Source organism: Schistocerca gregaria, chromosome 2, assembly GCF_023897955.1.
Source record: "Schistocerca gregaria isolate iqSchGreg1 chromosome 2, iqSchGreg1.2, whole genome shotgun sequence".
NCBI classification, from domain to species: Eukaryota; Metazoa; Arthropoda; class Insecta; order Orthoptera; family Acrididae; genus Schistocerca; species Schistocerca gregaria.
Genome location: NC_064921.1, coordinates 62,867,231 through 62,892,490, shown reverse-complemented (window position 1 = coordinate 62,892,490; position 25,260 = coordinate 62,867,231). Strand labels below are relative to the sequence as shown.

At 44.6% G+C, this 25,260-nt stretch overlaps 1 protein-coding gene across 1 annotated transcript in view; it reads right to left on the bottom strand.

The window, feature by feature from the left end:
* LOC126336328 (elongation factor G, mitochondrial) overlaps positions 1 to 25,260 on the bottom strand; it is a 92,509-nt gene that overhangs the window by 30,508 nt on the left and 36,741 nt on the right. The window contains exon 9 of the mRNA XM_049999892.1: positions 12,735 to 12,881. Within this exon, the coding sequence (XP_049855849.1) occupies positions 12,735 to 12,881 (147 nt within the window). The remainder of the gene's footprint in view (positions 1 to 12,734; positions 12,882 to 25,260) is intronic.

Genomic DNA, 25,260 nt, shown 5'->3' with positions numbered 1-25,260 from the left:
TAACTCCATGAGAATTCCAGGTTTTCGAGAAGAATAAAGATAAGAAGGCAGAAGAAAATTTAATAGTCATGGGTGACTGGAATTCGTCAGTAGGAAAAGTGAGAGAAGGAAAAATAGTAGGTGAATATGGATTGGGGGGAAGAAATGAAAGAGGAAGCCGTCTGGTAGAATTTTGCACAGAGCCTAACTTAATCAAAGCTAACACTTGGTTCAAGAATCATTAAAGAAGGTTGTATACATGGAAGAATCCTGGAGATACTAAAAGGTATCAGTTAGACTGCATAATGGTAAGACAGAGATTTAGGAACCAGGTCTTAAATTGTAAGACATTTCCAGGGGCAGATGTGGACTCTGACCACAATCCATAGGTTATGAACTGTAGATTAAAACTGAAGAAACTACAAAAAGGTGCTAATTTAAGGAGATGGGACCTGGATAAACTGACTAAACCAGAGGTTGTAGAGAGTTTCAAGGAGAGCATAAGGGAACAATTGACAGGAATGGGGGAAAGAAATGCAGTAGAAGAAGAATGGGTAGCTTTGATGGATGAAGTAGTGAAGGCAGCAGACGATAAAGTAGGTAAAAAGAGGAGGGCTAATAGAAATCCTTGGGTAACAGAAGAAATATTGAATTTAATTGATGAAAGGAGAAAATATAAAAATGCAGTAAATGAAGCAGGCAAAAAGGAATACAAACGTGTCAAAAATGAGATCAACAGGAAGTGCAACATGGCTAAGGAGGGACAGCTAGAAAACAAATGTAAGGATGTAGAGGCTTATCTCACGAGGGGTAAGATAGATACTGCTTACAGGAAAATTAAAGAGACCTTTGGAGAGAAGAGAACCACTTGTATGAATATCAAGAGCTCAGATGGAAACCCAGTTCTAAGCAAAGAAGGGAAGGCAGAAAGGTGGAAGGAGTATATAGAGGGTTTATACAAGGGCAATGTACTTGAGGACAATATTATGGAAATGGAAGAGGATGCAGATGAAGACAAAATGGGAGATAAGATACTGCGTGAAAAGTTTGACAGAGCACTGAAAGACCTGAGTCGAAACAAGGCCCCGGGAGTAGACAACATTCCTTTAGAACTACTGACAGCCTTGGGAGAGCCAGTCATGACAAAACTCTACCATCTGGTGAGCAAGATGTATGAGACAGGCGAAATACCCTCAGACTTCAAGAAGAATATAATAATTCCAATCCCAAAGAAAGCAGGTGTTGACAGATGTGAAAATTACCGAACTATCAGTTTAATAAGTCACAGCTGCAAAATACTAACACGCGTTCTTTACAGACGAATGGAAAAACTAGTAGAAGCCGACCTCGGGGAAGATCAGTTTGGATTCCGTAGAAATGTTGGAACACGTGAGGCAATACTGACCCTACGACTTATCTTAGAAGCTAGATTAAGGAAGGGCAAACCTACGTTTCTAGCATTTGTAGACTTAGAGAAAGCTTTTGACAATGTTGACTGGAATACTCTCTTTCGAATTCTGAAGGTGGCAGGAGTAAAATACAGGGAGCGAAAGGCTATTTACAATTTGTACAGAAACCAGAGGGCAGTTATAAGAATCGAGGGGTATGAGAGGGAAGCAGTTGTTGGGAAGGGAGTGAGACAGGGTTGTAGTCTCTCCCCGATGTTATTCAATCTGTATATTGAGCAAGCAGTGAAGGAAACAAAAGAAAAATACGGAGTAGGTATTAAAGTCCATGGAGAAGAAATAAAAACTTTGAGGTTCGCCGATGACATCGTAATTCTGTCAGAGACAGCAAAGGACTTGGAAGAGCAGTTGAACGGAATGGATAGTGTCTTGAAAGGAGGATATAAGATGACCATCAACAAAAGCAAAACGAGGATAATGGAACGTAGTCGAATTAAGTCGGGTGATGCTGAGGGAATTAGATTAGGAAATGAGACAAAGTAGTAAAGGAGTTTTGCTATTTGGGGAGCAAAATAACTGATGATGGTCGAAGTAGAGAGGATATAAAATATAGACTGGCAATGGCAAGGAGAGCATTTCTGAAGAAGAGAATTTTGTTAACATCGAGTATAGATTTAAGTGTCAGAAAGTCGTTTCTGAAAGTATTTGTATGGAGTGTAGTCACGTATGGAAGTGAAACATGGACGATAAATAGTTTGGACAAGAAGAGAATAGAAGCTTTCGAAATGTGGTGCTACAGAAGAATGCTTAAGATTAGATGGGTAGATCACATAGCTAATGAGGAGGTATTGAATAGAATTGGGGAGAATAGGAGTTTGTGGCACAACTTGACAAAAAGAAGGGACCGGTTGATAGGACATGTTTTGAGGCATCAAGGGATCACAAATTTAGCATTGGAGGGCAGTGTGGAGGCTAAAAATCGTAGAGGGAGACCAAGAGATGAATACACTAAGCAGATTCAGAAAGATGTAGGCTGTAGTAAGTACTGGGAGATGAAGAAGCTTGCACAGGATCGAGTAGCATGGAGAGCTGCATCAAACCAGTCTCAGGATTGAATACCACAACAACAACAACGAAGATAAGTTACATAACTTTAACAAGCGAGATCAGTAAGCTCCAATGAATAGGAGTGTTCCAACGAAAATTCACAAAATTGGCAAAGACGAACTGGTGTAGAACATTAGATGATGTTTACAGACTGGCTCACTGACTGAACAAGTCAAATGGCACCGTGTTTGTACTAATTGAATTTCCACCACATACTGACATAGGAGTTTGTTCATTGACTGCTGGCATTTCTCACTCTTCATTTGGCTATAAAAATTTTGGAAAAAAACATTGTGTAATATACAGGGAGTCTTGTTTCTGCTCCACCCAAACATCTGACCAAAACGTTTCAAATCTTGGTTGCAGTAACCCATAGATTACTATACCTTTGCCACCCCTACCGCAGCGTGCATCACCCAGTTTGAGGAGTGTACAGTTCGGCTGCTCCTGGCCCCTGCCAAAGATAACTGATCACGGTCCAGCACCTCAATCACATGCAGCCAAGAGCCAGCAGTCCCTGGAGAGCAAATACTCTTTATATCGCCGTGCTCTGGCTCCAGCCAGCAGTCTGTACTTGTCACCAGCTCTGTGTGTGTCAACAAGTCTGTGCTCATCACTAGTCTTGAACATGACATTGAACTGTACTGTCTTACTTACAGGGTGTTTCAAAAATGACCGGTATATTTGAAACGGCAATAAAAACTAAACGAGCAGCGATAGAAATACACCGTTTGTTGCAATATGCTTGGGACAACAGTACGTTTTCAGGCGGACAAACTTTCAAAATTACAGTAGTTACAATTTTCAACAACAGATGGCGCTGCAAGTGATGTGAAAGATATAGAAGACAACGCAGTCTGTGGGTGCGCCATTCTGTACGTCGTCTTTCTGCTGTAAGCGTGTGCTGTTCACAACGTGCAAGTGTGCTGTGGACAACATGATTTATTCCTTAGAACAGAGGATTTTTCTGGTGTTGGAATTCCACCGCCTAGAACACAGTGTTGTTGCAACAAGACGAAGTTTTCAACGGAGGTTTAATGTGACCACAGGACCGAAAAGCGATACAATAAAGTATCTGTTTGAAAAATTTCAACGGACTGGGAACGTGACGGATGAACGTGCTGGAAAGGTAGGGCGACCGCGTACGGCAACAACAGAGGGCAACGTGCAGCTAGTGCAGCAGGTGATCCAACAGCGGCCTCGGGTTTCCGTTCGCCGTGTTGCAGCTGCGGTCCAAATGACGCCAACGTCCACGTATCGTCTCATTCGCCAGAGTTTACACCTCTATCCATACAAAATTCAAACGCGGCAACTCCTCAGCGCCGCTACCATTGCTCCACGAAAGACATTCGCTAACGATATAGTGCACAGGATTGATGACGGCGATATGCATGTGGGCAGCATTTGGTTTACTGACGAAGCTTATTTTTACCTGGACGGCTTCGTCAATAAACAGAACTGGCACATATGGGGAACCGAAAAGCCCCATGTTGCAGTCCCATCGTCCCTGCATCCTCAAAAAGTACTGGTCTGGGCCGCCATTTCTTCCAAAGGAATCATTGGCCCATTTTTCAGATCCGAAACGATTACTGCATCACGCTATCTGGACAATTCGTGAATTTGTGGCGGTACAAACTGCCTTAGACGACACTGCGAACACCTCGTGGTTTATGCAAGATGGTGCCCGGCCACATTGCACGGCTGACGTCTTTAATCTCCTGAATGAATATTTCGATGATCGTGTGATTGCTTTGGGCTATCCGAAACATACAGGAGGCGGCGTGGATTGGCCTCCCTATTCGCCAGACATGAACCCCTGTGACTTCTTTCTGTGGGGACACTTGAAAGATCAGGTGTACCGCCAGAATCCAGAAACAATTGAACAGCTGAAGCAGTACATCTCATCTGCATGTGAAGCCATTCTGCCAGACATGTTGTTAAAGGTTTCAGGTAATTTCATTCAGAGACTACGCCATATTATAGCTACACATGGTGGATATGTGGAAAATATCGTACTATAGAGTTTCCCAGACCGCAGCGCCATCTGTTGTTGACAGTTGTAACTACTGTAATTTCGAAAGTTTGTCTGCCTGAAAATGTACTGTTGTCCCAAGCATATTGCAACAAACGGTGTATTTCTATCGCTGCTCGTATAGTTTATATTGCCGTTTCAAATATACCGGTCATTTTTGAAACACCCTGTATGTTATGCAGTGAGGCAGTGACATAATAAATAATTGTTGGTTTTTCAAGACTGTGTTTCAAGCCACACCATTAATCACAGGTGAAATATTTGCCTCTTTGTATCCTATCACCTGCATCTGTTTCGATATCTTGAACAGTTTATGAATTATGACAATTTTTACAACCATATGGTTCCTGATGTTAGCGATGGAATCCGGTGCACCATCTGCCAAATATAAAATACAAAAACTCGAGAACTAAGACAGATATAATTCTGATTTTAGCTTTAAATAACATTTTGATGTGTTGGATACATTTCATATGCAGGAATGTATGATGGGTAAAATGAACTATTTGTTAATTCTACACAATGCATTTTTCCTCTCCAAACAGGAAAACTGGAGCTACAAACCATACCACTGGCATTCTGACAGTATTCATTTTAAGGTTTGAATATTCTGGAATTCAATTATTTTGAATAGGAATAACTTCTTAAATGCATGCTTTTTTAAAAAAAGTAATATGTTCATTAGAAAGTGGAGAGAGAGTGGCTTTCAATTTATGTATGTCAATACTAAAACAAATAATTATCAGTGGGGCCAAATTTTGAATAGTGCAAGGTTTTCATGAATTGTAAATTTGGAATATTTATTTAAATGAAATATGTCCTCAAAAACTAATTATACTGTTATCAGTGGTTTCAAAGTTATTCACTGAATAACAAAGTTTAGCAAAATATAAGGTGGGTAAGAATTTAACAATTTCGAGTACCGCATTACATGGAGAACAGAAAATAGAACATTAGAAAGTTACTTAACAATCGAGGTTATTACATGTAACTTTGTCTCAAGTTTTAGGCCAAGAGCAGTTTGTAAAGAGCTGTTAAATGAAGGGAATGTAAAATGAGTACAGCACTGGGAGTGAGACTGAACTAGGAGAAGATCATTCTCTGAGAAATGTGTTTGTTACACTGTGATGCTTTGGCTTCGGCAGGGTACATTCCTACAGCATTGATGCATGTTTGGAACCACTTAATGATGGAGGGAGGGAGGGAGGGAGGGAGGGAGGGAGGGAGGGAGGGAGGGAGGGAGGGAGGGAGGGAGGGAGGGAGGGAGGGAGGGAGGGAGGGAAGGAGGGAGGGAGGGAGGGAAGGAGGGAGGGAAGGAAGGAAAGAAGATTAGGGTTTAATGCCCCATTAAAACTGAGGTCATTAGAGACAGAACACAAGCTAGATGGTTTAGACGATGGGGAAGAAAATCGGCTGTACCCTTTCAAAGGAACCATTCTGACATTTGCCTGGAGCAATTTGGGGAAATCACAGCAAATCTACATAAGGATGATTGTACACAGATTTGAACTGTCATCCTCCCAGATATGAGTCCAGCGCACCAACTTGGATGAGAGAGGGTCTTGCGCAAAACAAACAGATACTGTGTTCCACAGTATGGGAAAATATTATCTTGTCGACAAAGGTGTCATTGAGCATACAGCTTCGTATGCTTGACAGTGGGAGCCACCGCATGACGAGTTCAGTGCCAGTTCCTGTGGACTGGATTGCTGGCACAAATGCTATTCTGTCAGTTTCCATTGTGAAGAGAGAGAAATGCATTAATCTGCAATAGGCGACTGAATGATGCAGATGACTTGCTAAATGACAGACTGTAGTATTTTCATGTGAGACCCTCTTCACACTGGCCAGTGTGTTTCAGGAGCTACCACGATGACTGCAATTGGTACCCTTTTATCTTGGAGAGCATATCTAAAAAGAAAAAGTCGTGACTTGCAGTACTACTGGATGCAACAGCTGATCTTGACACTTATTTGGTCATGGTAATCAGAAACTACATCAAGGAGGCTGCAGAGCTTGAGGTATGGTCCCCCTTCTCCATGTACCCTAGTTAAGTAAGACAAGGCAAGGCTACATGTGGTTGTGAACAATGTTGAGTGCTGTTGCTTCCTGGAAAGCACAATTGCCTGACATGCCACACCTAGAACATACATGGCATATAGTTGATTCATTAACATATTTGTCAAGGTCCTCCAGCAACCACTGTTGCTACATTACAGGCTCACACAGAAGGAAGGTGATTTCTCACAAAAGTTTGTAGGCCCCCAGTGAATCAACGCCATAGCATTTAGAGGTTAAGTCTGGTTTGGAAGCTTCAGATCTATGGAATCAATACAGAGACCATAATTGTGTGAAAATAATAATCACTTGAGTATTGTGATGTATTTAATATGTGGCATAATGTTCATTCCAGTAGCATGTATTCTTTGGATGTTATATTTTCACAAGCATTACTGTATAAATGAGTAATTGTGTAATCATATGATTTGCACACTCTGTTTTTAGGAAATTCTTAAATATTTTATATAATCAACAATCCCACAGAGAATATAGATATATATTACATCACTACATTTACCATGTAACAGTCTAATTGTGTATCTTACAGTCACTAATCTCTGTAACCAAATAAGTACAATGTTGATATTTGACTATGGGTCATTCCCTCTAAAATCAACTAACAGTCTGAACCTTGATTATCTCAGATTTGGATGAATTTTTTTCAGGTAATGTACCCACTAACATTAGTTTAAATTTGAAATTTCAAATTTTTCTGACCTTTGGTTTTTGAGTTTAAAGGGTTTAAAAATTAAAAAAAACTCTGGTTTTGATCAATAGATGATTGTTTTAAAATGCTCTAGCTCAAAAACTATACAACCTAGAGAGCTCAAACTTGCACCATTGTTTTCTTCTGAAAATTCCCTTCAATTTGATATGTAACATGACTACGCTACATAAATCTGAAAATTTTAAACTATTCCAAAAAAACATTTTATGAAATTTCCAAAATATATACCTTGGATTTTTTAAATAAAAATTGTATGTGTTGTCCAGTCTGACTACACACATGCAAAATTTTAAGATGGGATCTCCATGGGTTCTTGTATAAAATAATATTTTACTACCGCAATGCAAACTAGTGAGGTTAAAAACAGACTATTTCTAGGCTATGAATACTAAGGCAGGCCTATGTAATTCTAACAAACTTAAATTATTATGTTAGCCTTTTTATGCAACATTGCCCTCTTATTGTTTGTTAATTCATCAATTGATATTTTAATGTGAAAATAAAATATACAGAAAAATAATAACTTAAGAATCTTAGGATTTTATACAACATTTACTTTTTATTATAAAGAAATGTGAGATTTTCATATAGGGTCAAGGCTCTAGTTTTGGCAACTACCCCACTTATGGCCACCTTAATGTAACGGGTGCAATTTTAAGCTCCTTTGGAATACCAGCCAGTCCTACCATAGATTATAATAAGCAATATGAAATGTGCTATTCAATTGTCTATAGAAACATTTCTTTGTTTGGTCTTGTTTGAAATCACCATTTAATGAAAATATCTGTGTTGCAGAAGTTGAGTTATGTAGTGTTTTTCTTTAAGCAACACACAATCTGTTTTTTTTTTTTTTCTACATGTTGTACAAAGCATCAGAAGAAACTTAATTTATTGAGAGGTAAGATTAAGTATTATATTTTCATTTCCTACAAGTTAAAGATGATAAAACCTAAAAACATGTCATTGATGTGGCCGTAAATGGGGCCTCGACCCTACATTAAAATGTGTATGAAATAATTATAGCAGGGGGGAAAAAAACTTATGAGTGCTCTATATTGAACTGTGGTTTAGTGTTAAGTTGTCCAAGTTGGTTGGTTGGTTTTGGGCAAGGAGACCAGACAGCGAGGTCATCGGTCTCATCGGATTAGGGAAGGACGGGGAAGGAAGTCGGCCGTGCCCTTTCAAAGGAACCATCCCGGCATTTGCCTGGAGCGATTTAGGGAAATCACGGAAAACCTAAATCAAGATGGCCGGACGCGGGATTGAACCGTCGTCCTCCCGAATGCGAGTCCAGTATCTAACCACTGCGCCACCTCGCTCGGTAGTTGTCCAAGTGATCTAGTATAGAGTGGTGTAGTCTTAGTGTACACCATGCCATGTATGTGGTAATATATCAAACATCATAAAATATGATTAGTTACTATATTTATTTTTTCTAGAATGTTCCAAATAACAAAAATGTAGCAAACTTATATATATATATATATATATATATATATATATATATATATATATATATATAAGAAACTTCCACATGGGAAAAATTAAAAAAAAAAAAAATTCCAAGACTTACCAAGCAGGAAAGCGCCGGCAGACAGGCACAATGAACAAAACACACAAACATAATTACTAGCTTTCGCAACCGATGGTTGCTTCTTCAGGAAGGAGAGGGAAAGACGAAAGGATGTGGGTTTTAAGGGAGAGGGTAAGGAGTCATTCCAATCCCGGGAGCGGAAAGACTTCCCTTAGGGAAAAAAAGACAGGTGTACACTCGCACACACACATATCCATCCGCATATACACAGACACTGTGTCTGTGTATGTGCGGATGGATGGATGGATGGATGGATGGATGGATGGATGGATGGATGTATGTGTGTGTGTGTGTGTGTGTGTGTGTGTGTGTGTGTGTGTGTGTGTGTGTGTGCGCGTGCGAGTGTACACCTGTCTTTTTTTCCCCTAAGTCTTTCCGCTCCCGGTATTGAAATGACTCCTTACCCTCTCCCTTAAAACCAACATCCTTTCATCTTTCCCTCTCCTTCCTGAAGAAGCAACCATCGGTTGCGAAAGCTAGTAATTCTGTGTGTGTGTTTGTGTGTTTTGTTCATTGTGCCTGTCTGCCGGCGCTTTCCCGCTTGGTAAGCCTTGGAATCTTTGTTTTTAATAGTGGAATTTGTTACCTTACAGAAATGGCATCTCAGAAGAATTGAGCGATTATTGCTGCTAAATGTTGTGACCCTTTTAAAGTAGAACAACATAAGAAAGTCCGTGTACCATCACTAGGAAATGTAACAGACTGTATGTGCTCTCTAGACTAGGAACCATTAGTGGCACAAAAATATGTGATGTATGTAGGAAAAAGGTTAGTGACAAACACAAAACAGAAGAAGTAGTTTTACCTTGCGGTATCAAAAATGTAAACGATTCTTTTACTGATCCTCAATCTTTCGTAGACTATTTGAACAAGTCATTGGAACTCATTGGTGAGTCACCACTAAAGACGAAAAAGTTTGCTGTGCCTACCTATACAAAGGAAAAACTTGATAAAATAAAGTCTAGCTTAGAAAAGAACTTACTACCAGAAAAGAGCCCCGAAGAAGTTAATACTGAACATTCCGAAGATGAATCGGAGATTATTCAACAGTTAAAAGAAAAGTTTGCTCAAACAACAAAAAGAAGTGAAAACATGATGATTTTGTCTATCTTACCTATGAGTTGGAGCTGTCAGAAAGTAGAAGAAGAATTTGGAGTGACAAACTACATGGCTCGTGCAGTAAAACTGTTAGTAAAAGAAAAAGTAATTTTGTCAAATCCTAATCCTAAACCTGGAAGAACTCTAAATGAGAACATTATTGACTGTGAAAAAGACTTCTACAATTCTGATGACATTATTAGAATGATGCTGGGGACAAAAGATTGTGTGACCATAAGAAATGTATCCTGGCTGGAAGAAGTGGCACACACACCATTTGTGTGTGTACCTTACACCAAAACTTTAAGCTAATGATAAAAGGTGCTAAGATGCAAAATTTTGTTTTGGATGGAAATAAAACTGATTTGAAATCTTATTATTCCTGCCTAGTCAAGATGATGTGCAATCCACAATTGCAACAAAGTTTTGTGGATGTTTGTGAAGAATGTCCTGGTGTCTCTAGATTTAAAGATCTATTGAATGCAAAATGCACTAACGATATGTTTGATGAAGTTACCTACAAAAAGTGGGTAACTGAAGATAGGTGTTTGTTGGAAACTGTAGTAGAAAGTACTGATGACTTTATGGATGAGTTTTTGGACACTCTAATGAAGGTAAAAACTCATTCATTTATAAATAGTCAGCAGAAAGAATACTACAGTGAAATCAAGGACAATTTAACTGAAGGACATGTAGTAGTCAACTATGATTTTGCAGAAAACTAATCTTTCTTTGTACAAGATGAAATACAATCACTCCACAGGACTACCACCCAAGCTACACTGCATCCTTTCATCATATATTATAAATGGGAGGAAAAACTAAAACATCTGCAGTATGTCTGCGAAAAAAACTGCTAGAAATCATAAAGCAAACCTTGCCTTTTGCACTTAAAGAGATTACTTACTTTTCTGATGGCAGCACTGCACAATATAAAAATAAGAAAATCTTCCTTAATTTGTGTTTGCATAAAACTGATTTTGAAGTTGAGGCAGAGTGGGAGTTCTTTGCAACATCCAATGACAAGAGTGCCTGTGATGGCCTTGGCGGAACTGTTAAGCAGCTAGCTGCTAAGGCCAGCTTACAAAGGCCATATGACCAACAAATCTTAACACCCAACTCACTTTATGTATTTGCCAGGGAAAGCATAAAAAACATTGACAACAGAGGACTATAAACTGACCAAAGAATACTTACTTCCTCAGTTTACTGAATCAAAAGCGATTGTGGGAACAAGTTTCACTCATATAAACCCTGCACAGAGTGTCAAATTACTGTCAAGCCTTATCATTTTAGTCTGGATGAGTCTCTTGAATATGTGACAACACTGAACCAAATAACACCGTCACATATTGAAAATATTGCTGCTGGTTTTGTGACAGTAGCATATGATGATTCTTGGTGGCTAGGATGCATTGAAGAAAAATACAATGACATGTACCGAATAAATTTTTTTACACCCAAAGGGTCCAGCCCAGTCTTTATACTATCCACAACCAAGAGATATATTAGATGTCCCTGGGAATATTCTTTTACAAACAGCGAATCCAACAACAGCTAAGGGGGAAGAACCTACACTTTAAGTGCTAAAGAAATGAAGTTGCCTTCTCTTGCTTTGGAAAAATATCTTAAAAGATCATAAAAGAAGCATGTTTAAATTATGTTACACCTACCCTCACTAAACACTAAGTTGTATAAATACCATGTGTAATAACTTTGTAAATGCCAATTACTATTAGAAATACAGTTCTATCCATGCAAATATCAACAAGTTAATCTTTTTCCCAAGTGAAATTACTTATATGCCAATTTCTAATATAAGGAACTTGTTGCAAATGATTACAAATATCACTGGAAAACCAAGAAAAAGATAATCTCTGCCATTTACAACTAAGGAGGTGGCTTTATTCAAAATTTTAATTTGTAGCACGTATATTACCAATTAAAATGTGTTCACTTCCTTCTGATGCATAGTTAAAAGAATCATGAACATTAAATTAAAACAACACTATATCATTTAATGAATTAACAAACAGTAAGAGGGTAATGTTGCAATAAAAGGCTAACATAATAATTGAAGTCTGTTAGAATTACATAGGCCTACCTTAGTATTCATGGCCTAGAAATAGTCTGCTTTTTCACCTCACTAGTGTGTATTGTGGTAGTAAAATATTATTTTATAGAAGAACCCATGGAGATCCCATCTTACAATTTTGCACACATGTAGTCAGTTACACTGGACAACACATACAATTTTTATAAAAAAAATCCAAGGGTATATATTTTAGAAATTCCAAAAAATGTTTTTTTTTTGAATAGTTTTAAAATTTTCAGATTTAGGTAGCACAGTCATGTTACTTATCAAATTGAAGGGAATTTTTAGAGGAAAACGATGGTGCAAGTTTGGGCTCTCTAGATTGTATAGTTTTTGAGCAAGAGAATTTTAAAACAATAATCAATTGATCAAAAACAGAGGTTTTTTTGATTTTTAAACTCTTGAAACTCAAAAAACAAAGGTTAGAAAAATTTCAAATTTAAACTAGTGTTAGTGGGTACATTACCCGAAAAAACATTCATCCAAATCTAAGAGGTCATGGTCGAAATCATGTAGTACAATTGGTTAATTTGATATGGAATGACCCTATAGTCACATGAATCAAGCACGTTAACATACCACACAAAACAGAGTCCTTAGTTGGTGCTTCATAATTATAAAATTTTGTCACTCACCATTGCAAGATTTAATTTTGGATCGAGAACAAAAGTATCACCACTAGCACAATCAACTCCAAACACAGCAAATATGTCTCCAGCATAAACCTCTGAAACATCTTCCATCTGATTAGCATGAAGACGAACTAGACGAGGAATTCGAACCTGAAATCAAATTTGAAAAATAAAGCAAAGCTTTAACAGTAAATTATATTTATCTGTATGTGATAATTAAGAATATTACAAAGTATATCATTCGGATCTCAATCTTAATGACAATAGGAGAGGGAAGAAAGAGCATGGCAATGGAATTAAGGGGCCAAGGCTATATTTGGTGCATTCACTTGCATTTTATCTGGAATGCCCTTTTCCTGATGTGAGGACAATATTATAGAAATGGAAGAGGATGTAGATGAAGACAAAATGGGAGATAAGATACTGTGTGAAGAGTTTGACAGAGCACTGAAAGACCCGAGTCGAAACAAGGCCCCAGGAGTAGACAACATTCCATTAGAACTACTGACGGCCTTAGGAGAGCCAGTCATGACAAAACTCTACCAGCTAGTGAGCAAGATGTATGAGACAGGCGAAATACCCACAGATTTCAAGAAGAATATAATAATTCCAATCACAAAGAAACAGGTGCTGACATATGTGAAAATTACCGAACTATCAGTTTAATAAGTCACAGCTGCAAAATACTAATGCGAATTCTTTACAGACGAATGGAAAAACTGGTAGATGTGGACCTGACCTTGCGACTTATCTTAGAAGAAAGGTTAAGAAAAGGCAAACCTACGTTTCTAGCATTTGAAGACTTGGAAAAAGCTTTTGACAATGTTGACTGGAATACTCTCTTTCAAATTCTGAAGGTGGCAGGAGTAAAATACAGGGAGCGAAAGGCTATTTACAATTTGTACAGAAACCAGATGGCAATCATACGAGTCGAGGGGCATGAAAGAGAAGCAGTGGTTGGGAAAGGAGTGAGACAGGTTTGTAGCCTCTCCCCGATGTTATTCAATCTGTATATTGAGCAAGCAGTAAAGGAAACAAAAGAAAAATTCGGAGTAGGTATTAAAATTCATGGAGAAGAAGTAAAAACTTTGTGCTTCGCCGATGACATTGTAATTCTGTCAGAGACGGCAAAGGACTTGGAAGAGCAGTTGAACGGAATGGACAGTGTCTTGAAAGGAGGATATAAGATGAACATCAACAAAAGCAAAACGAGGATAATGGAATGTTGTCAAATTAAATCAGGTGATGCTGAGGGAATTAGATTAGGAAATGAGACACTTAAAGTAGTAAAGGAGTTTGCTATTTAGGAAGTAAAATAACTGATGATGGTCGAAGTACAGAGGATATAAAATATAGACTGTCAATGGCAAGGAAAGCGTTTCTGAAGAAGAGAGATTTGTTAACATCGAATATAGATTTATGTATCAGGAAGTCGTTTCTGAAAGTATTTATATGGAGTGTAGCCATGTATGGAAGTGGAACATACACAATAAATAGTTTGGACAAGAAGAGAATAGAAGCTTTCCAAATGTGGTGCTACAGAAGAATGCTGAAGATAAGGTGGATAGAACATGTAACTAATGAGGAGGTATTGAATAGGATTGGGGAGGAGAGAAGTTTGTGGCACAACGTGACTAGAAGAAGGGTCAGAAGGATGTAGGTTGCAGTAGGTACTGGGAGATGAAGAAGCTAGCACAGGACAGAGTAGCATGGAGAGCTGCATCAAACCAGTCTCAGGACTGAAGACCACAACTACAACAACAACGTTTATTAAAGAATGAACAATTGTTCTGTTGTAAGTGGTTGTGAAAATATTCTGGTAGAGTCTGTCCTTAGCAGCTACTGACAGTGGTCATGAGTGGGTATGATTTACATTTGGGTGAGTGTGTTTGTTTAAGTTGTCTAATTCAGAATAAGGCCTTTCTGGCTGAAAGCTCACTTGTGTGACAGCTTTTTTGCTGTGCCTATCTGCGACTCAACATCTCTGCTATATGGTGAGTAGCAATCTATCCTTTTTGTAATATTATCACTATTCCATCCTGGATTTTCCACTGTTTAATGACCATGTAAGTTACTGTTGTTACAAACTGCACAATGCTACTTCCCCAACAATATCTGCATATGCAATGAAACAATGAAAGGCAGGATTGGTTTAGATTGAGAAGGTGCAAAGAATGGATGGCATATCAGGGTCTGTACAGTTTAAGGCCCCTACCATCGTCACGGTTGGTTGGTTTAACAGGGGGGAAAGGGACCAAATTGCCTGGTCACCAGTCCCATGTTCTTGTTAAAAAAAAAAAAAAAAAAAATCATACAGGGGAAAGAAGAAAACAAACGAGATGTGGAGTACAATACCAAAAGGAAGGAAATACGACAAGAATGGCAAAAAGGCAATAAACAATACAAAGAAAGAAAGAGGACAAGAAAACCAGAGAGAGACACAAGAAAGAAGTAGAAGAGATTAAAACAAGAAAGCATATTACCATGTCTGGCTGACCATGAGAATAAAAAGGAGAAGCCAGCCACACTGCAACACATTAAAATTTCCACCGTAAAAGCACTAGGGTCGAGGACACAGAGGGACAAAGGACATGCGCAAAAACTTAGATCAAATGATAAAACCCACCCTCATGAATAAAACGTAAAACTAAAGCTGCTGTTGAGGCATTGTCACCCAACACCGTAGGTAGATAGCTGGGAAAGTAAAAAGTCTGCCGCAGAGTGGCTAAAACTGGTCAGTCAAGCAAGAGTTGGACACCCGTCATTTGTCAGCCACAGCTACAGCCACACTGAGGTGGGTCCTCACGATGGAGGGGGTAACAATGTGTTAGTCACGTATGGCTAATGTGGAGCCGACAGAGTCTTCCCTGAAGCCCGCGGGGAAGACTTCCGCACATTCGTAGTCTCCTTAATGACATGCAGTTTGTTGTGCGTACTGTTATGCCATTACGTCTCTTAAAGGCTAAAAACCTTGTGGCGTAAGACAGAACGCAGGTCAGTTTCAGAGATGCCCATCTCCAGAAGTGGTTTCCGCGTAGTCCGTTTCGCCACCCTGTCAGCAAATTTGTTGCCTGGGATTCTTATGTGTCCTGGGGTCCACACAAACACCACTGAACGACTGGACCGTTCCAGGGCACAGATGGACTCCTGGATGGTTGCTACCAAAGGATGGCAGAGGTAGCACTGGTTGATAGCTTGTAGGCTGCTCACAGAGTCAGAACAGAGCAAAAACGACTCACTGGAACACAAACAGATGTACTGAAGTGCATGAGATATGGCTACAAGGTCTGCAGTGAATATATTGCAGCCAGTGGGCATGGAATGCTCTTCAATACGGTCTCTGTGGACATAGGCAAAGACAACATTACCATCAGCCATTGAGCTGTTGGTGAAAACAACTTCAGAGCCCCAGAACATGTCAAGAATCGAGAAGAAGTGACACCAGAGAGTGGCGGGGTTAACGGAGTTGCTCAGGAGAACTACGAATGTGTGCAACATAACTGACAATCAGTTGTGCACGTCGGATCTGCAATGAAGGGACTTGCGGCCTCCACCAGGACACTGCGCACCAGACTTGTCCTGACAGTTGCCGTTGCTAGCCGAATGCCACAGTGCTGCACTGGATCGAGTAGACGCAATGTTGGAGGCACCACTGAACCGTAAACCAGACTCGCATAGTCAAGGCGGGACTGAACAAGGGCTCTGTAGGGCTGCAGCAGCTTAAAGCGATCTGCACCCCAGTTGGTGTTGTTCAAGCAGTGGATGGCATTGAGGTGCTGCCAGCACTTCTGCTTAAGCTGACAAAGGTGAGGTAGCCAAGTCAATCGGGTATCAAGAACCAGTCCTAAGAATCAATAAGGTAAAGTTCTGGTTAAGGATGAACGGTATGATGCTGACAGAAGTGCATGCACATGACTTTGCAGCTGAAAACTGGAAGCCGTGGGCTAGAACTGATGACTTCGCCTTCTGAATGGCTCCCTATAAGCGCCACTCAGCAACACAAGTTCTGGAGGAGCAGTACGAAATGCAGAAGTCATCTGCATACAGAGAAAGTGAGACCGACAGCCCTACAGCTGCTGCTAGACCATTAATAGCCACAAAATTGAGACACACTCAATACGGAGCCCTGTGGAATGCCATTCTCCTGAATATGGGGGGGAGCTATGGGAGGCACCAACTTGGACACGAACAGTACAGGGGGACAGGAAATTCTGGATAAAAATCTGGAGTGGGCCTCAGAGATGTGGCAAGAATTTGATGTCCCCAGGTAATGTCATACACTTTCACAAGATTATCATTGGTAGAGCGACCCTGGCGGAAGCTTCCCTGACATGGAGCCAGTAGGCCTCATGACTCCAGGACCCAACTGAACCGCCAGCACACCAAACATTCCAGCAGCTTACAAAGAACGTTGGTGAGGCTGATGGGCCAATAGCTATCCACATCATGTAGGTTTTTACCGGGTTTGACCACCGGAATGTTGGTGCTCTCTCGTCACTGCGATGGAAAGACGTCATTGCACCACATCTGGTTGGTGATGATATGTCACTTGTAGTTGAATGAAAGATGTTTAATCATCTGGCTGTAGATCCAATCCGGCCTAGGAGCTGTGTCGGGGCAATGTACAAGGACGCTGAGGAGCTCCCACTCTGTAAATTGGGGCGTTCTAGGGTTCACTGTGGTGTGTAGTGAACAAGAGGACTTTCCTTTCCATCCGCCATTTGAGAGTGCGAAAGACCGGGGGTAGTTCTCCAATGCAGAGGCTCGAGCATAGTGCTCAGCAAAGTGCTCGGCAATCGCATTTGTGTCGGTAGAAAATACGCCATTGATGTTAACGCAAGGGACACCTATTGGGGTCTGCTACCCAAAAAAATGTCTGATCTTCGTGCAGACTTGGGAAGGTGACGTATGGCACCCAATGGTCGATACGTACCTCTCCCAACACTCATGTTTCTGTTGTTTTATAAGCTGGCACTCGCGGGCACGGAGCTGCTTAAAGGCTATTTAGTGTTCCAGGGAAGGGTGCCGCTTACGTAGCTGTAGAGCATGCCAATGCTCTTTAATTGCCTCAGTGACTTCCAGCAACCACCAAGGGACTGTCTTTCACTGGGGGCACCCTAAAAATAAGGGATTGCATTTTCTGCCACAGGAACAATTGTTGCAGTGATCTGCTCAACCACATCAATGGCACTATGTGGGAGATTCAACGGTGACAGCAGAGGTGAAGGCTTCCCAGTCTGCCTTGTTGAAAGCCCATCATGTCAGTGGGCATAATGTCAGGTGAGTGACAGGAAGATGGGTAAGTGGTCACTACCACACAGGTCATCATGGGGTCTCCAGTGGATAGATGGGAGAAGTTCTGGGCTGCAAATTGATATATCAATGGCTGAGTAAGTGCCGTGAACCACACTGAAATGTGTGGGGGCCCCAGTATTAAAGAGGCAGAGGTCGAACTGAGACAGTAAAGCCTTGACATCTCTGCCTCGCCCATTAAGTAAAAAAAGAGAAAAAGAGAGAAGGGGGGAGAGGGAGAGAGAGAGAGAGAGAGAGAGAGAGAGAGAGAGAGAGAGAGAGAGAGAGAGAGAGAGAGAGAGACAGACAGTAGGTTTAGGGAGTTGATAAATCAGTGTAGCCAATGCAGTCAAGGGTACTGTGCCATCCGGAGCAAGATATACATTGCAGACAATTATTTCCTGCATTGTCCTTATCCTGACAGCCACAGCTTCAAGAGAGGTTTGAAAGGGCCCAGATTCACTGCATACTGAGTTCAGGACATAGACACAAACTCCACCTGACACACTATTATAGTCGCTACAGTTCTTTTAATATCCCCTATAGCCACTGAGGGCAGGGGTCCGCACTGTCGGAAACCAGGTTTCCTTGAGGGCAATGCAGAATGCAGGTGTAAAGCTTAAGAGTTGCCATAGCTCAGCCAGGTGGTGGAAAAAAGCGCAGCAATTCCACTGGAGGATGATGATATCATGAGGTTGGGAAGGCATGAAGAGTGCAAGGAGTCAGGTTACGCCTCAGGGTGACCTGCTGCCACTAAGTATTTGTATCCATTCCTATGGTGAATGAGGCATCAGTGAGATCCAGGTCCTCAGGGGACACTAAACTCATGCTTCAGATGCAGAACTGGCAAGGAGTGGTGGTGTTGGGGCCACGAGAGGATCCCATTTCTTGAGGATCCCATTTCTTCTTTATTTGCTTGCTCTCTTGCTTCTCTTTAGGAGCCTGCTGAGAGGACTTCTCTGATGTAGCTCCAAGCACGGAGGAAGACCGTTGAAGCTCTTCGTCCAGCAGCTTTTCGCTCCTTTAGTCACTGGCGGGTGTCTTCCGTGGCATTAGTGGTGACCTTGGGACCTTCTGCACAAGAGGAGCTGGAGGAAGCTGTTGCTTCTCTGGCAGCGGGGAGGGAACCAATGTTCCCTCACTTGGGGGGGGGGGGGGAGGGGTGGCTGCTCCCGAAATAGGTACTTTGGGACCAACACGGCCCAGAGAGCTCACTGCTCGTGGCACAGACTGAGGAACCACTGGCACTTGGGACGGCGGTGGTGAAGTAGCTGCAGCATATGTTGCTGTCAACCGAATGGGGTGTAAACTTTCAAATTTAGTTTAGCATCTATGTAAGTAAACCTGTCCAGGGTCTTGTACTCCATGATTTTCCACTCCTTTTGGTGCACCGGGCAGTCTGCTCTTCACAGTTGATGCAAGTGGGAGGAGGCGCACATGGAGTATCTGGGTGCAGTGTTGTTGTTGTTGTTGTTGGGATGTTTAAGGGGGACTAAACAGCTAAGGTCATCAGTCCCCCATTCCCAAAAACCGGCGAAACAAAATTTACGGAACAGGTAAAACCCCAAGGGGGGAGGAGACGCCCCTCCCCCCAGTCACTGAAAGAACACCAATGTGGCAGCGAACACTAGAGACAAGAAGAGTACAGACGAACACTGGACAGAAAGAAACGGAAGAAAATAAGAGGGTCGGAGACTGGTTGACTGACCATGGGTACAAAAATTGGGAAAGAGTCAACCATCCGAATACACACATTAAAATCTGCAACCAATGAGACACTCGAGGACAAGATACACAGAAAGGGAAAGGGACAGGTCCCCCCTAAATGGAACCATAAAAAGGACTACCACGGATAAAATTTAAAACGTCGTCAGCCATGGAGGCATCGTCGCATAAAACCAAAGGCAACGTGCCCGGGAGATTAAAAGTCTGCCGGAGGATGCGCAGGCGGGGACACTCCAACAAAATGTGGGCGACCGTCAACCGGGACCCACACTGACACAGGGGGGGATCCTCCTGACGCAAAAGATGTCCGTGCGTCAGGTAGGTATGGCCGATGCGGAGCCGACACAGGATGACAGAGTCCCTGCGAGAAGCCCGCAGGGAGGACTGCCACACATCGGTCGTCTCCTTGACAGCCCGCAGTTTATTCGGAGAAGTCAGGCTACGCCACTCGTCACGCCACATCTGAAGCACCTTACGGCGCAATGCCAGCTGCAAATCACGAGCCGGGAGGCCGATCGCCAAAGTGGGGGCGTCGACCGCCCCTTTGGCCAGCCTGTCGACACGTTCATTCCCCGGGATGCCAACGTGACCTGGCGTCCAAACAAAGACCACCGAACGACCAGAGCGGGTAATGGCAAAAACAGACTCCTGAATAAAGGATACCAGAGGAGAAGAGGTATAGCAGCGGTCGATAGCCTGGAGGCTGCTCAGGGAGTCACTGCAGATGATGATGGACGTACCTGAGCAGGAACGCATATGCTCAAGAGCGCGCAATATGGCCACCAGCTCTGCAGTAAAAATACTGCAGCCAGCTGGCAAGGAGCGCTGTTCAACATGGGCAGCGTGAGCAAAAGCGTAGGCAGGACGACCATCCACCAGGGAACCATCAGTGTAGACAGGCTCACAGCCTGAAAATGAGGCGACGAGCGCAAGAAAACGGTGACGGAGGGCCACATGCGGAACCGAGTCCTTGGGTTCCCGTGCCAAGTCCAGGCAGACGGACGGACGGGTCATACACCAGGGAGGCGTGGGTGCACAAGCCCGGAAGGGGGCAGAATAGGGAACGACCCCAGTTCCGACAGCAGGGACTCGACACGGACAGCAATGGAAAGCCCAGACCTAGGTCGCCGGTCGGGCAGAGGGAGGACCCTGGCAGGGAAGAGCAGGCGATGATTGGGATGGCCCGGTGAGCAATGCACGTGGACAGCATAGTCGGCGAGCAGTCGGTGGCGGCGAATCCGCAGCGGGGGAACCCCGGCCTCCACCAGCAGACTATCCACGGGGCTCGTACGGAAAGCACCAGTTGCAAGCCGAACCCCACAGTGGTGTATGGGGTCCAACAACGTCAACACTGAGGGCGATGCAGACCCATAGGCCAGGCTCCCATAATGAAGCCTGGACTGCACAAGGGCTCTGTACAATCGCAACAGCGTGCTGCGATCTGCACCCCAAGACGCATGGCTCAGGCAGCGGAAGGCGTTGAGGTGCTGCCAGCACTTTTGCTTCAGCTGAGTAATATGAGGAACCCATGTGAGCCGGGCATCAAAGACGAGTCCTAAGAAGCGGCTAGTGTCCACCACTTCAAGTAGGTGACCGTCGAGGTAAAGTTCCGGATGAGGGTGGACCGTCCGACGCCTGAAGAAGTGCATAACTCGAGTCTTGGCCGCAGAGAACTGAAATCCATGAGTCAGAGCCCATGATGCCGCCTTGCGAACGGCTGCTTGCAGCCTGCGTTCGGCGACTCCCGTAGTCGTTGAGCTAAATGAGATGCAGAAGTCGTCGGCATACAAAGAAGGAGACACCGACGACCCCACAGCTGCAGCCAGACCATTAATGGCCACTAGAAATAAGGAAACGCTCAACACCGAGCCCTGCGGGACCCCATTTTCCTGTATATAAGATGAACTACAGGCGGCACCGACTTGCACCCGGAAAGAGCGGCGCAATAAAATGTTTTGAAGAAAAGCTGGAAGCTGACCACGAAGATCCCACTCGCGCAACGTAGCAAGGATGTGATGCCTCCATGTTGTGTCATATGCCTTCCGCAGATCAAAAAATACAGCAACGAGATGCTGACGGCGGGAAAAGGCCATACGGATAGCAGATTCCAGCTGCACCAAATTGTCCGCAGCAGACCGGCCCTGACGGAAGCCACCCTGGGATGGAGCGAGGAGACCGCGCGACTCAAGGACCCAACACAAACGCCGCCCCACCATACGTTCGAGCAATTTGCACAAAACGTTGGTTAGTGTAATGGGACGATAGCCGTCCACCGCCAGAGGGTCCGCACCGGGCTTCAAGATGGGAACGATAACACCCTCTCGCCATTGCGACGGGAACACGCCCTCGCTCCAAGTGCGGTTAAAGATGGTGAGGATGTGTCTCTGGCAGTCCCTGGAGAGATGCTTCAGCATCTGCGCGTGGATGCAGTCCGGTCCTGGCGCTGTATCAGGGCAATTGGCGAGGGCAGCGAGGAATTCCCTCTCGCTGAAAGGAGCATTGTATTTTTCAGAACGACGTGTGTGGAACGATAACGGCGTCCGCTCGGCGCGCTCCTTTAGAGAGCGAAAGGCAGAAGGGTAAGTTGCAGTCGCAGAGCTCGTAGCAAAGTGCGTGGCAAGGTGGTCAGCAATGGTGGCAGCGTCCGTGCAGACAGCGCCGTCCAGGGAGATTCCAGGGACACCCATAGGGGTCTGGTATCCATAAATCCGCCGGATGCGGGACCACACGAGCGACGGGGAGACACGGGAGCCCAAGGATGAAATGTACCTCTCCCAGCATTCCTGCTTACGCCGTGCAATAAGACGACGGGCCAAGGCACGGAGCTTCTTAAAGGCGATGAGGGTCTCCAGAGACGGGTGCCGCTTATGACGCTGGAGGGCCCACCTACGGTCGCGAATAGCCTCAGCAATTTCCGGCGACCACCAGGGGACAGACTTCCTCCGAGGGAGTCCAGAAGAGCGAGGGATGGCAGTCTCGGCCGCAGAAATAATTGACGAGGTCAAGACACGGACCACTTCATCAATGTCACCCTGTGGGAGAGAAGCAATGGTGGCAGCGGAAGTAAAAGCCGGCCAGTCAGCCCTGTTGAGAGCCCAGCGGGGCAGGCGCCCAGAAGAATGACACTGGGGCAGTGACAAATAGATGGGAAAATGGTCACTACCACACAGATCAGGATGAACTCTCCAGTGAAGGGATGGGACAAGTCCGGGGCTGCAAAGAGAGAGATCGATGGCCGAGAACGAGCCATGGGCCACACTGAAATGCGTGGGAGCACCGGTGTTCAAGAGGCTAAGGTCGAGCTGAGCCAACACATGCTCCACAGCGCGACCACGGTCATCGGAGACAGTCCCACCCCATAGAGGGTTGTGGGCATTGAAATCGCCCAGAAGCAGCAATGGCGGCGGGAGTTGAGCCAGCAGCGCAGCCAAGACATGTCGGGGGAGTTGCCCATACGGAGGAACGTAAACAGAGCAAACAGTAATAGCCGGCGAGAGCTCAATCCTGACAGCGACTGCCTCTAAAGGCGTCAGAAGGGGTACTGGTGAGCTACAGACAGAGTGGTGAACAAAGAGGCAAACTCCACCTAAAGCTCGTTGACAGTCAGCGCGGTTCTTATAGTATCCCTGATAACCGCGAAGGGCAGGGGTCCGAAATTGCTGGAAACCAAGTTTCCTGAAGAGCAATGCACAGAACAGGGGAAACACTCAAAAGCATCCGGAGCTCAGGCAGGTGGCGGAAATAACCGCCGCAATTCCACTGGAGAATGGAAGCAGGAAGGGACTGGGAGGGCGTTAAGTCCACTAAGAGGCAGACGGCGCCGCAGAGTCAACGGCCGCCACCGAGCGAGAGTCAGCTGTGTCCATAGGAGAGGTCCCCGAGGGTTCCGTGAGGGCGAGATCCGCGGCAGAGGCGAGGATCTCCACCGCATCCCCAGAGCCAGAGCTATTGACAGCAGGCGGTACTGAAACTGCCGGAGCGTCCTTCTTCTTGGACACATTCCGGTCCTTCTTCTCGCGTCTGTCCTTTGGCTTAGAGGGCTGGGAGAGTATCTCTGAAGGAGCGTCGGAGGCTGACGACGACGCAGAAGCCCTACGACCAGCACGTGGATGAACCTTCAGCCACTGGCTGACATCCGGCGGGGTAGCAGAAGAAACGGAAGAAGGGAGGGCCCCGAGGGACCCCTTCCGCGAGAGAGGAGCCGGCAGAGACGACGCTGGCGGAGACGACGCCGGCAGAGAAGGGGGAGGGGGAGGGATCGAGCCCCCTGGTTTTGGAGCAGATGTCACTCCTGAAGCATGTGCGGGGGGAGTGACAGAAGGGGGTTTGCCCCCAACTGCTAAGGGGGCAACAGAGGAAGGCTTGCCCCCAGACACGAGGGGGGCAGACAGTGATGGACGGCCCCGAGGGCCAACTGAAGGCGGCACAGAGGAGGCGACAACTGCCGCCCGCGAGGGCGACGATAACGTAGCTGCAGCATAAGAAGTTTGAAGAGGGACAGGATGCAACCTTTCAAATTTCAGTTTTGCCTCGCGATAAGTAAGCCGGTCCAGGGTCTTAAATTCCATAATCTTCCGCTCCTTATGAAGAACGGGGCAGTCCGGCGAGCATGGAGAGTGGTGTTCCCCACAGTTGACACAGACAGGCGGAGGCGCACATGGAGAATCGGGATGAGAGGGGCGTACGCAATCTCGACATGTGGCACTGGATGGGCAACGGGAGGACATATGCCCAAACTTCCAGCACTGGAAGCACCGCATCGGGGGAGGGACGTATGGCTTGACGTCACAACGGTAAACCATTACCTTGACCTTCTCAGGCAATACAGCACCCTCGAAGGCCAAGATAAAGGCACCGGTGGCCACCCTGTTGGTCTTGGGTCCTCTGTGCACACGACGGACAAAATGCACACCACGTCGTTCCAAGTCAGCTCTCAGCTCGTCATCGGACTGTAACAAGAGGTCGCGATGGTAAATAATCCCCTGGACCATATTTAAGCTACTGTGGGGAGTGACGGTAACAGGGACGTCTCCCAGCTTATCACACAAGAGCAACGCCCGTGACTGGGCTGGGGAGGCCGTCTTGAGGAGGATGGACCCATTCCTCATTTTAGACAAACCCGCCACTTCCCCAAACTTATCCTCCAGGTGTTCCACAAAAAACATAGGCTTTGTCGAAAGAAAGGAGTCACCATCAGTCCTGCTGCAGACAAGGTATTGTGGTACATAAGGCTCCTGCTTGGCACTAGATCTGCGTCCCTCCCATGGCGCAGCCAACGAGGGGAACGACTGAGGATCATATTGTGCAGCATCGAATTCAATTTTGCCTCGCTTAGAGACGCTGGTGGCAGTGCGACCACCAGCTTGGTGAGATTTATTGCGCTTCATTGCGCCACATCCGCCCAGATGCCACCTACTCCGAACGAGGGCTCTCCCCAAGGGCGCCACCCAGCCAAAGCAACGGGTACCTGGCCGATATCCCATTGCCCGGAGTCCCCGTGCCCCAGACAAGA